The sequence below is a fragment of the Phodopus roborovskii genome, unplaced genomic scaffold (assembly GCF_943737965.1).
Source record: "Phodopus roborovskii unplaced genomic scaffold, PHOROB, whole genome shotgun sequence".
In the NCBI taxonomy this organism is placed as follows: Eukaryota; Metazoa; Chordata; class Mammalia; order Rodentia; family Cricetidae; genus Phodopus; species Phodopus roborovskii.
Window position 1 is genome coordinate 5,249,388 of NW_026126599.1, and position 13,667 is coordinate 5,263,054.

Below are 13,667 nucleotides of genomic sequence, written 5' to 3' on the forward strand. Positions count from 1 at the left end.
AAACCAGGCTGATCCCTGGTTTGATGGGAAAGGGACAAGTGGAACAACATCTATAGGGGAACTGCTATTTGCCTGACCTTCTTTTCAAACTTGGAGTGACCACAGAACCTTCTTCGGAGATGGTAATTCAACAAAACAGGGACAGGTACCTGTTATGGCAGACAGATGAGGTGCAAAACAGAATTCCATGTAGGGTAAAAGAAAGCATGGAGCAGTAAACAAGACAGTGGCTCCAAGCCCAGGCCTGGCTGCTAAACTCCAGCTTTGTGTGGTGATGCCCACTGTACTGTTTCTAGAGATGAAGTACAGCTCTAGAAAAAGCCCCAGCTTAGGAAAGAGACTCCATTTTCTCCTGAACCTCTCCAGATGCAAGTTAGAGAGGCAGTGGCAGGAGACAGCAGAATGACCAGGCCTATCTCAAGCGGCCTCCTAAGTACCTGAGGTGTACGCCTTCCCTTGTAGGCTGCCTTCCCACAGCCAGCAATTTGGGAAGATTATACTTTCTACCTGTAAAACCTCTGCTTTGTCCCACGGACCCATTGGAGGATAGGCTTACTGGGGTTTCATTGGCTTGTGTGCTACATGACCACTTCTGAGGTCAGTTCCTCAACTTATTACCAGCATAATGAGCCATTGGAACCTGCTCCCAACAAAGCATTACTGACATAGGCATGCCTGGCCCCCAGACCGTCACTGCTTTCCCACTGTGGTGGCTCTGAGGCTGGTATGGTTACTTTTTAAAAATACATGTATTTAAGTTAACTTCCATGGCTACCAGAGTGACCTGGCTGTTTGTGATATGTATGCCGGACATTTCCACACCAAAGCAGAAAAAGGTCTTTGCTTTGGGTGACAGATTCCTGGCTGGAACAGTTTTCAAGATACTTGAGTAAATGCCAATTTTTTTTTTTTTTTTTTTTTACAACCAGAAGATCTTACATTAAGGCACAGATTTTCTGAGAGTTGGAGAATGGGACTACTCTAAGCAGCCTCATGTGACCAGCAACAAGTGCCAAACTGAGCAGCAGCCCCTAAAACAGGCCACACCTTTCTGTGCCATGCTGGTTCCCCAGAACTCAGGCCAGATTGCCAGCTGGCCCTAGGGTAATTTGTCTATGGCTCCAGCTATAGCCATGTAACTTTTTCTACAAGTTAATCTTTCACATTTCTTTTCCATATTTGGAGAAAACTGACATACATATGGCATTTTTTGTATTATTCTAACCTCAGCATATCTAAAATATGACATATAACTTGGTCTGAGCTATTTAAAAAATGTGGTTCTAAATGTACAATCTTTAAATTACTATGGAGCAATTTTGTAGACCTTTCTGAACCGGTCATTAACATAATAGTTGATACATATTCAAATTTCTGCTCTGGCCATAATCCTAGTTACTTGGAAAGCTTGGGAAGGAGGACTGCAAGGTAAGATCAATGTAGGCCACACAGGCAGCACACAGTGAGAACCCATCTCAACAAATCCCCTTTGTACACTGTCCCCCACATGTGCTTGTTACTTCAATGTGCATGGTGCCACTTCCCAATCCCTCAACAACTGGTTCTTATGAACAGAAGCGAACTTTGACAGGCAACATGCCACCTCCATGTACTAGATATTAGGGATGTCAGTACCATCTGTTCTCTGCTTCCTGTAACTCTTCACTTGCTTATTCATCTCTTCCAGCAGGAGTAAACTGAGTTGACTCACTTCAAGAACATTTGTTTCTCCAAAGCAAGGGGATATTAGCTGGGTCCATCCTCACCTAAAATACATGCAAAGATCCTATCTCTGGCATTACTGAGACCACAGGATTAAGATTCTTCTAATGGGACCAAAGCAGAGGTGACATGAGGCAGTGTCTATCTGGAAGCATGACATTCTTGAGTTAGACAGGCTCTCTGTCCCTTTTAGCCACCAGTCATATGGGATTCTAAAGACATGAGTTCCTAGATGGTGAAGCAGAATGCTAGAAGCAACTGATCCCTAGTGGACTGCTACTCTAGTCCAGGGCTGTCCACTTCTGGACGCAGAGAGGGTGAAAGGTATCTCTAGACACTTTCCTTTTTATTTTTGGATGCTGAACCTAGGTCTTTCCATATGTGCTAGGCAACTGTTCTACTAAGCCATTTCATTGGCCACTCTCACTATTTTAGGCTCAATGTTATACCTAAGCTGATGATGCTTTTCTAAAAAATTTATTTATGCATTAAAGGTACGTGCCACCACTGCCCAGCATAACATTACTTCTTAAAGTTAAAATTAAGAATGCAGCTGGGGATGGGGATTACACTTGTAATCCCAGGACTCAGGAAGCAGAGGCAGGAGACTCTCCAAGTTCGAGGCCAGCCTGGTCCACAGACTGAATTCTAGAACAGCCAGGCCTACCATTTATTTGGTTTTGCTTCCCTTTTTAAATTTTTTGGGACAGGGTCCCAAAACCCCTATAGAGCCTTAACCTTGTAATCCTCCTGACTCATCCTCTGAATGCTGGAATTACAAGTGTGGGGTCTTGTTTCTCTGTGAGGCTCCTGAGAACTCTGCAGGACTCTTTTGTCGGTAACTTTCCATCGCTCTGCATAACACTTTAGATGGCAGAGAATTTGCCCAGAAGACTTTTTTTGAGATGGTGCTATCCTCTGTTGCTCAGTTGATCTCAGTGATTCTACCTTAGCCTCTTGAGAACAGCTATAAGAGATGCCCACCACACCCATTTTGTGATGAGTGTTTTTTGATGACATTTTAAGTTTTTCTTGTGGTTATTGGTCTATGTAATTCCTATGTTTCCATGAGTCAGAACTTGTCATGTATATACAAAATGTGTGCCTGTTTTCCCATATTTGGAACTGGGCTGCCATGCATCTACTCACAGTAGGGTCGGTCCAGAGGGAACACCTGGAACATTCCTGGCAAGGGGCTCCTGGAGAGCGAGGATGCTGGCAGAAATGGTCATAGCCATTGATAGAAACTCGACAGAGGTAGCACATCTGGGCACCACAGCGGCAAGACATTCGGTTGCAGCCTTCGGATTTGATGAGGCCGGTCCCACACTTGTGGCATTTTCTAATTCGAGCAGCAGTCATTTTCTCTTCACTGAGAAAACAAACAAACAAAAATAATATGGTCACTAATATTTCTTTTTTCCATGTGTAATGACTGAGGCTTTTGGTGACATATAAACAGTGGAATGGGCCTATGTTTTGGAGGCTGAGAGAGAGCTAGGCTCAAACTTGGGTAAATTTCCCAACTGCCAGGAGACTCAGTTTTTTCACTTTTAATTTTTTTTTTTTTTTTTTTCCTTTTTGGAATTCAAGTAAGATTTAAAGCTGCCTGGCCCAATGCCTGGCATTTATCACTTAGAAAATGACTTCTTCATTTTAGAAATTCTACAGGCTAACAATGTGGAGAAGAAACTCAGCTTCTTCCTAAACCAAATTTCATTTATGAAAAGCTAGTACCTAAGAACCTGGAGCCTAAACCTTATACAACCTGGGCCTCTGAAAACTTGGCCTGAGAATGAGCAATCTTACTGTCAGTATACTATTTCCCTGTTGAAATAACATACTTCTTATGTCAAAAGTTCCCTCTCCCACAGTTCCCCCAAGTGAGATTGTTTTTAGAACCATTTTAACTGATAAGGAGGGCACCTTACTTTTGCCAGGGACTCCTTGTTGTGTTGAAATTTTGCTACTGAGACAAAGAGTAGCCAGCTACAAGATGAACCAGTGAGGGAGTTCAGCAGGATGTGCTGCAATCTAGAGGTGAGTCTAGGCAGGAAGTGCTTCTACTGCACTACAGATATTTAAACACTGCTGCAGTTCCCTCCTTAAGACACCAGACCATGTATCTAAAAATAGTAAAATGCATGAGAAAACTGGCTGATACTTGTTTAGGTCCAATCGTTCAGTGGCCTGAAATGGAAGAAGCAGAACTTTATAGCTTGGAAAGAATTTACAGCCAGTTCATGTTACAGAAGAACTAATGATTTCTAAATATTGCTGAATAGAAGGCCAAGCTTAATTAATCTTTGGGAACCAGGGTCGCACTAAACCGTTGCTGGCTGGGAATTCACCATGTAGGCCATGCTGGCCTCAAATCTACAGAGAGCTGCTTATCTCTGCTTCCTGTGCTGGGATTAAGACCAGCACAGGAGACCAGATTTAAAAGTGACTTTATTACTACTGCTGACTGAGAGTAGTACATGAGTTGATGAATGTATTTACTTGGGAACTGTGAAGATACTTCTCAATGATGCTTACTAAGACTCAAGGTTCTGCCAGGCCATGTGGTGGTGAACGCCTTCAATTCTGGCACCTGGGAGGCAGAGGCAGGTGGATCTTGAGTTCTAGGCCAGCCTTGTCTATAGAGTGAATTCCAGGACAGCCAGGACTACACAGACAAACCTTATCTTGAAAAACCAAAACAACAACAACAAATCAAATCCCAAAAGGACAAAAATGGGCACACACCAAAAAAGAACTGCCACTATGAGAATGTGCTGCTAGGTGGAACTGAGAAGCCATTGCTGCTGCTTTTGTTAGAGTGATTCAGTAAGAAGTCTGTGAACTAGGCAGGAAAGAGTCCCACAGGATGTGCTTCCAGAAGCAGGACAGGAAGTGAAGCCTAAGTTGAAGCTGGCTATGTCTGCTGACCTAATGTTCAACAGGAAGACTCAGGGACATCCTCTGTACAGCCAGCTGACATCCCATGATTCTGTTACTATTGTGCTTTACTATCCAAGGGTAGTGAAAAATAATCCTTGGGAGTTTCTTTCTCTCTCTATCTCCCCTCCCCCTGCCAAGATCTTACTATGCAGTCTTGGCTGGTCCATAACTTACTATATAGACAAGACTGGCTTTAAACTTATAGAGACCCACCTACCTCTTTCTCTTAAGTGTGGGGTTTATAAATGCATAAGTACCACAATTAGTTTAGGACAATTTCTTTTAAAAAAAAATTAATAGGATTGGATAGATAATACAGTTGATAAAGTACTTGTCATATATAAGCACGACTTAAATTAGATTCTCAACACTCATGTAAAAGCCACGGATGGCAGTGCATGTGTCTCAGCCCAGTACTGGAGAGGTGGAGACAGGAAGATCCCTGGGGTTTGCTAACTAACTAGTTTTGTTGAATTGGTGAATTTTAGGTTCAATGAGAAACCCTGTCTTAAAACATAAGGTTAAGTGCTGGTGAGAAGGCTTAGTGGGTGGGGCCATCATCAGTCCTAGGACCCACATGATAGAGGGAACCTCCTGAAAGTTGTCCTCTGATCTCTACAAGTTATGTGTGTACAGGGTCAGGGAGATCTCTGTAAGTTTGAGACTAGTCTACAAGCCTGGTCTACAAGAGCTAGTTCCAGGACATCCTCCAAAGCCACAGAGAAACACTGTCTCGAAAAAAAAACAAACAGTCTTAGCTTCCAAGTGGTGGTGCACACCTTTAATCCCAGTGCTTTGGAGCCATCCTGAGTCACTCTTCCGAGACAAAGTCTAATGCAGGCCTCAAATATGCTATTTAGTTGAAGATGACCCTAAACTCCTGATCCTCCAGCTTTGACAGCCCAAGTGCTGGGATTACAGGTATGTACCATTGTAGCAGGTTTTATGAAGTGCTGGGAATTCAACTCAGGGTTTTGTGTATACAAATTAGACCCTTTACCAATTGAGCTATAACACTAGCTCTCTTGGATTAATTCTTTTGCTCAAATCTGTTATTACATTTTCATAGTTTTTCACTGCAGCTCTTGTAATTTTCAATGTTATCTTTCCATAATCTTTCGTTATTTTTCACTTGCTTATTCACCTTGAACTGGCTTCTTTTTACTCTCTAAGACAATAGACTTTAAGGATTGTATAACTCTGTCCAGAGTTTTTCCCTAGGTGAATAGACCACACTTCCTAGTTTTTTTTGAATGTCTTGCAAATTTTGGAAATTCCAAATCAGATGCTTTTTAAAAGCCCTTTCTGTAAGCATTATATTTTCTTTTGTGTGGGGTTATGATTTATGATCAATGCTGGAACTGAGAGATATTTTTTAAGCCCTGAAGCTAAACACACAGAAAAAAAAAAAAAAAAACCAAACAAACAACGGTAGGTATCCTGATCCCTGCTGGCTGGGTCTGATTCTACCCTTTTTCTACCTAGCCAAGACTACTTTCAACTCCCACCTGCCTTTTATCTGTCATTAGCATGGCCACAGTGGAAGTCCAAGGTTGTAGTGAGATATTCACCTTGTAAGCACCTGTGGCATAGACCATGCCCATTGGGGGGTGGAGACAGGGCTGGACGTGACCTGGGGGGGCTAAGGCTGAGGAGGGGGCTCGGCGAGCTCTCTTGCTGACAGCACGGGGACAGGGGTACACCCGGAAGCACCAGGAACCTGCTGGTGTTCATCTGTCTATGTTGTAAGTTATTTCTCCCTGAATAAACATCTATTTGGCCTATTTGTTTCTCCTGACCCTTATTAAACATCAATACAAGGTCTTCTTGGATTTGTCTTAAGTGTGTTACCCTGGTCCCGTGGTCATTCATACAGCCTCCTAGGTCTCAGGTTGCTGCAAATAGTCTGTCTTTAAATCTTCCCAACAAAATCCCTGGGGAGGTTGTTCAGTCCAAGGTTTGCCTTTGGCAGCTCCTGTTAATTGTTGCTTTAGTGTGAAGTGTGTGCTGTTTTCAGCTCCATACACAACCATTTTTAGCAGCATCATTTTCCTTTCAGTGTATTAATTTTTTTTGGTATGAAATAAACTGATGCGTCATGAGGCTGATTGCTATGTTCACATGTGAAACCTTAATTTTACTCCATTACTGCCTGTCCTGATTTAGTCACCCAGGCTGGAATCCTGAGAATCCATTACTGAATCAATCTACTTTCACACCCTCATCTATTAGTCCTGCTAATTTGTCTCTTTAAAAATTTCCTAAATCTGCTAGATACGATGACACATGACTTTAATCTTAATCCCAGCACTCAGGAGGCTGATCTTCTGAGTTCCAGGTCAACCTGTTTTATATAGTGAGTTCTAGGACAGTCATAACTATACACAGATCCAATCTCAAAAAATAAGCAAAAAACCAAAACACACCACTACCAAACCTAAACCTATCTCCCCCTTCAGTGTCATGATCCCTTGAGGCTCTGTAACTGTAGCTTGGACTACTGCAGGAGTTTTCTGCCCCCCTCCCCACCTTTTTTGGTTTTTCCAGACAGGGTTTCTCTGTAGCATTTATCCGGGAACTCACAGAGATCTGTCTGCCTCTGTGCCTCCTGAGTGCTGGAATTAAAGGTGTGAGCCACCCCCCCCCCAACACTTCTTTCCCTTTTTTTCCTGAGAGAAGAGTCTTTTCTACTTAGTTCATTCTGGTCTTCAACTCACTGTATAATATGGATTACTTGAAGTTCTACTGTAGACTACTGTCCTCTTCCAGGCATGGTGGTGCACACCTTTAAATCCAGCAGCAGTCGGGAGGCAGAGGCAGGCTAAAGTACATAGAGTTCCAGGAAAGCCAGGGCTGCATAGAGAGACACTGTCTTACTCCCACCTCCAAAAGAAAGCTGACCTCTGAGAGCACAGCAGCCTCCACCATTTCCGAGTACACGTACATGAATAACCTCAGAGGATGCTAATCTGAGATTTCAGCTACTCCTTCACCTTCTTCTAATTTCTATGTAACTGCCCACATTGCAAGTAGTCTCAAAGGCTTGAGAGGTGTAAGAATATATAGAACCACATCCTGGGGAGAAAGAAGTAGGAGGATCTCTGTGTGTTTAAAGGCTAGCCAAGGTTATAGTGAGACCCTGTCTCAAAAAAAAAAAAAAAAAAAAAACAAAAAACCAAACAAACAAACAAAAAACCAAACAAACCAGGACTTGGGGGAGGGCCTAGGCCCTACCCCAAATGACTTGACAGACTTTGATGATCCCTCATGATGGCCTCACCCTCCCTGGAGAGTGGATGTGGGATGGAAGGGTCGGTAGGGGGCATGGGAGAATGGGAGGGAGAGGGAACTGGCATCAGTATGTAAAATAAGAAAGAAAAAAAGTTAGAAAAAGAGAGAAAATATACAGAGGAGAGAAGCTCAACATGAACAGGTAGGCTTCATTTATTCAGCTGCAGGAAGTTAGCTTCTCAGGTGGAACTTTTGCTGGGATGGCTGTTTTGGGATTACTCATGCTCTAAAAGTAAGCCCAATATTTTATTTGTTCCCCAAGTTGGTCCTTTCTAAGATGAATATATGCTTACTTCCATCTCCCCAGGTAAAGTTTAAATGACAACTTATTTATTCTTTTTGAGATTGTTTTTCTGTGTAGTCCTAGTTGGATCTTACCTTGTAGACCAAGCTGCACTGGAACTCACTGATATCCTCCAAGCTTCTCCCGTCTGAGTGCTGGGATCAATACAGTAGTTATCACCATTCAACAACTTCTAATCCTGTTGCTTTCACCTCCTGAATGCTAGAATTGTGGCTGTTGGCCACCATGCTGGGCTCTTTTTAACCCTAGCCTATTTTTTGTTAAAGATATTTGCCATGTAGCCATCAACTCCAAGGCATCTGGGCCTAACACTTGTTTAGGAGCATCTGATGCTAGGCCAGATAGACACTTAAGTAGCTCAGCTCCTCTGTGAAATCTCCTCACTAAAGCCACCTGACAGCAAAACTTTCACACCTGACTATTGCGGTAAATAAGGATCAGGATAAACAAATAGGCGGAATAGATGTTTATTCAGGGAGAAATAACTTACAACCTAGACAGATGAACACCAGGGAATTCAACCCGATCCTCTCCTGTCCGAGTCACGCCAGAAAGAGAGAGCGCCTTCCTGGCCCCCTCCGACCTCCTTCCTCAGGTCACCTCCACCCATCGCTCCACCCCCCAATGGGCGTGGTCAGTGCTACAGAAGGACTACCTCACTACACCTGACTCTATGCTAGAGGACATACAAGGGAGAAACAAGTCTGATAGGACCATGAGAACGCAGTCAATGTCAGAATGTAATCTGTAGGCCAACTGCTATTGTCAGAAGTCACTAACATGGTAATCTGTGCAAGATTTTGGGTATGGGGCTAGCTGGTGAACTCATGGGAAAAGTAGACCTTCTATGGACCTGATGTGTTGCAGTTCTTTTGAGACAACTGGGGGCTCATGAATCTGGCAACAGACACTCATTACAGACTTACTGCCAAATTTTGTAAATGATGACATTGGCAAATGCTAAGTACTTAGGGCTGTAACATTCAATCCCAAGGACAAACTTGCTTGACACTACATAGGGCTTTGCCTGGCGTTGGTGGTACAAGCCCTTAGTCCCAGTGCTTGGGAGGCAGAGGCAGGTGGGTCTCAGTGTTCGAGGCCAGCCTGGTCTACAGAGCTAGTTCCAGGACAGGCTCCAAAGCAATACAGAGAAACCCTGTCTTGAAAAAACAAACAAACAAATAATAAACAAATAAAAAAAGAAAATATACAGGGCTTTAAACAAGCACAACAGACAGACAAAGCAAGTATGACTACTGGGTGTTAATTCACCAGTATTTCTACTGTAGACACCTGAAGTTTATGTGTTGCTAAGTATCTCATCTGAGCCTCACACATCTAAGCAAGCACTTTAATCACTGAGTTGCACCACCAGTTGGATGCTTAAGTATTTTCATAAGATACGAGTGAATTTTTAAAAACACAGATGGGGCTGGAAAGATGGCTCATGGTTAGGAGCACTTATCATTGCAGAGGACACTGGGTTTGATTCCCACCACTTACACTTTGGTTCATAAGCATCCAAAACTCGAGCTTTAAGAGATCCAAAGCTCTCTTCTGCATTTCTTGGGTATCAGGTACGTATAATCAAACATTTGTATATCATAGCATTCATCATTACAAAGTTAATTTTACTGCTTCCCATTGCTGTAATAAACTACCTGACTCTAGGAAATTAATAAAAGGTTTATTTAGTTCATAGTTCTGAAAGTTCAAGAACACAACAATGACATCTACTTGGCTGTGATGAGAATCTTGATGTAGATGTCTCATAGCAGGGAAAAAATGCACAAAGGATCACATGGTTATCCCTCCTTTTTGGTTGAGAGGGTCTACCTTCCTATGCAGGCTCTTTTTGTGTAAACTGTCTTTAGTTTTGTGAAAATGTCTTCTCATTGTATACAGCCAAGGCTGGTTCTGACCTCTAGGTAGTCCTCCTGTTTTTCTCTGAATACAACAGAAAGTACTCAACCACTGAGTCACATTCCAGTCTAAGTTTACTATTGTTTTGGTTTTTTTTTTGGTGGCTGTCCTGGAACTCAGCGATCCACCTGCCTCCCGAGTGCTGGGAATAAAGGCACGTGCCTCTACCACCTGGCAAGCTTATTCTTTTAAAATAGCCTATTCTGATGGGACTACCTTGGTTCTGTGGGAGCTAATATTAACCTTATCCAAGGGTAGTGCCCCAAATTTCCTTTTGGTAGATACCACTTTTTTGTTTTGGGGGCAGGGTGTCAAGACAGGGTTTCTCTGTGTAGCCTTGGCTATTCTGGAACTAGCTCTGTAAACCAGGCTAGCCTTGAACTCACAATTCTTGTCTCTGTCTCCCAAGTGCTAGGATTAAAGGTGTGCCCCCCCAACCCCACTTATTAAAGGTCCTGCTACCTCAAGACACAAAATTAGGGGCAAAGCTTCCAGCACATGAAACTTTAGGAGAAACAATTATACCAAAGCCTACTGTGAGGTGAATGTTCTATATTCAGCCCTCTACACAGTTTTGCCTTGCATGTGTGTGTTGTGTCTTTATTTTTGAAACATGGTCTTACTCTGTAACCTAGGGAAGTCTCAAAATCATAACATTCTTCCCACCTTAGCCCCCTAAGTGCTGGAATTATAGGCTTATGCCACCACACCAAGCTCAGAATACATGTCTTGCCAGGGCACCCAGACAGAGCAGTATCTCATAGCATTTCTCTGAGTATACCTTGAGTTTTTTTATTATTGCTACTTGGCAACAAGCAGGATCCCCTAGGTCAAAAAAGGGCTACATGGTAAGGGGGGCAAATTAAAGCTCCCCAACTCCCACAGGCATTTTAAGAGACTGTAGTCACCACTGACTTGATTCTCCTCACAGGTTATTTACTTCTCTTTGTGGCCTGCACAGAAGAATGGGCCTAGGCAAGCAGTATGCCAGGGACACTGCTGATGCCTCATCAGGTACAGAATAACTGCAGCTGTTGTTCCAGATGCTATTCTTACTGTAGCAATAAACAGCTCCGGGCAACTGGCACACAGCTACTGATATGGAAAATGCTTTTATTCTTTTGTTCAATGGTAGAGAATAGCAGGTGACAAGGATCTTATCTGTCACACACCAAGACAATATATTAGTCTGTGACTCAAGTGAAACACAGACAGGTCTGACCTGATGAATACAAGTAGCAGGTGATCTAGATGCACTGATATGGAACAGTGTGGGTGTCATCTCTACAAAGTTCTGGTGGTTGGGAGGCCAGGTTTGCATCAGGACAGCCTTCCCAAAAGCTAGCGTGTGTTGTGTATCTTCACTGTCTTTCACTTACAGTGAGGCATATTTGGATTCTGGAACTGACAGATATTGTATTGGATGGTCTACTCTGATAGGTCTGTTGATCTAGAAGGTACTGCATACTCCAAGTGTCCAGGGCTATCAGAATCTCAGAATGGGAGTATCTACTCTAAAATAATTACAGACTCCCTGAGAAACATCCATGGCCTGCTGGCTACACAGCTGAGCTGTTGGCAAGATGCAGCTCCTTGATACTGAGGATCAATATTTCCATTTCTTTGGTGGCTGCAGGGTAAGGGTTGCTTTTAAAAGCTATCTCATTCTTGGCTTAGGGCCCTTCCCTCCAGACTTGGGTTTTCCTTGCCTTGACTGCAAAATGAGGACAATAGGACCTATCTGTGATGCAGATCCAGAGACTTCTAACTGTCCCAAATGTCATTCTCCACTTCATCTTCTAAGCAATAAATTCCTACCCCCATTCTCCCTATTTAAGAAGAACACAAAGTCATCCACCTAGAGGCCATATATAGTGCCAGGCTGTCCCTATGTATTACTCCCAATTTGAGGAAAACCTGCCTGCCTAATAACCGACCCCCTTCCTCCTTTCATATGTACAACCACCCAGGGGATACCATGACACATAGGGAGCGGGGACCTAACGGGACACAGCCCAGCCTGCCAGAGCTGGATTCTTTATGAAAGAGACTTCTCTAGCATTTAAGTGATTGCATTTTCATATGAAATTGCTCAGTTACACAGGGAGTACAGCACAGTGCTAGTTATATGGTCTTTTGCCTTTCAGAGGTTGCCAACTCTACTCACTGTCTCAGGCCACCAATATTCTATGATTCAGGCAATCTCACCTATGAAGACCTGTTACACCTGCTTACTGGCTAGACACTAAGAAGAAGGAGGTGGCTGATTTTTATTGTGCACATATAAGCCAGACATTCCACAGGTACCACCTGACATTTGAATACCTATAGTTTGTAGAAATAAAGAAATAGGCTCTGGGGTTATGGTCCTGCCTAAGATTCCTCTGTGCAGGGGTGGTTTGAGATGGTACTTCCCATAGAACCCTGTGCTCCTTGCAGGACCAGCTCAGCCATCATATTTACTCACATAGATGTCCGGTACTTGATGTCATCCTTTTCGGCCAGCTCTTCACAGGTGAGGCCGTTATGCTCTTTCCAGAGTCCCTGACACTTCCTACAGGTCTCCTGAGGGACAAAAGACAGACACAAAGACAGTTTGTGGGTGCCACACAACTTTTGTTAACAAAATGCCTATAATATCCATTTCTTGGGGCCCTGAGTCTGTCTGCTGCTGTCCCAGTGAGCAAGTCTGCTTCTGAAGACAGAGAGCAGCAGCAGGAGAGAAGAGCACCAGAAGGCACAGGCTAGTCTTCAAAACACTGTGAGCTGCTTGAGGGTGTGACTGTTAGGATCTTACCCTCCACAATTCTTCCAGCCAGGCTCTTGGCATAGAACTGAGGAATAGTTTGGATTATGATCACTAATGATAAAAAGGGGTGGGTTGGAGTGGACTGACACAAGATTTTTCCTGTAAGTCTCCAATGTCTGCCCCCAAGACATGGTGTCATGCATCCCTGGCTCACTTGATTTTGCCATAGAGCCGAGGATTACCTTAACAGCCTTTTAAAATTTCTTGATACATATGTGTGTGCATGTTTATGTATGTAAGTGGATGTTTTGCCTACATCTGCATATCAGAAGAGGTTATCCCATGGAACTATAGTTATTGACAGTTGTGAGTTGCCATATCGGTACTGGGAATTGAACTCAGGACTGATGGGCCTTTGTGAGTTCGTGGCCAGCCTAGTCCACAGAGCTAGCTCCAGGACAGCCAGGGCTACACAAAGAAACCCTGTTTCCCAAAACAACAACAAAAGACTTTGTGTGGCTAGGCATGGTGGTTCATGCCTTTAATTCCAGCACTCAGGAGGCAGAGGCAAGTGGTTTTCAATGAATTAAATGCCAGCCAGGTCTGTGTATAAAGTTCCAGGACAGCCCCAGGGATACATAGAAAGAACCTGTCTCCAGAAGAGAAAAAAAAAAAAAAAAAAAAAGATCTTGTGACTATTCCAGGAAAGTGGCATAAACAACAGCTAGAAAATAA

General features: G+C 43.3%; 1 protein-coding gene across 7 annotated transcripts in view; it reads right to left on the bottom strand.

The window, feature by feature from the left end:
- Rnf216 (ring finger protein 216) overlaps positions 1-13,667 on the bottom strand; it is a 101,552-nt gene that overhangs the window by 11,398 nt on the left and 76,487 nt on the right. For all 7 annotated transcript variants that reach the window (XM_051205498.1, XM_051205492.1, XM_051205495.1 and 4 more), the window contains exons 14-15: positions 12,651-12,748; positions 2,872-3,094 (exon numbers count right to left, since the gene is read on the bottom strand). In XM_051205498.1, coding sequence (XP_051061455.1) covers positions 2,872-3,094; positions 12,651-12,748 — 321 coding nt within the window. The remainder of the gene's footprint in view (positions 1-2,871; positions 3,095-12,650; positions 12,749-13,667) is intronic.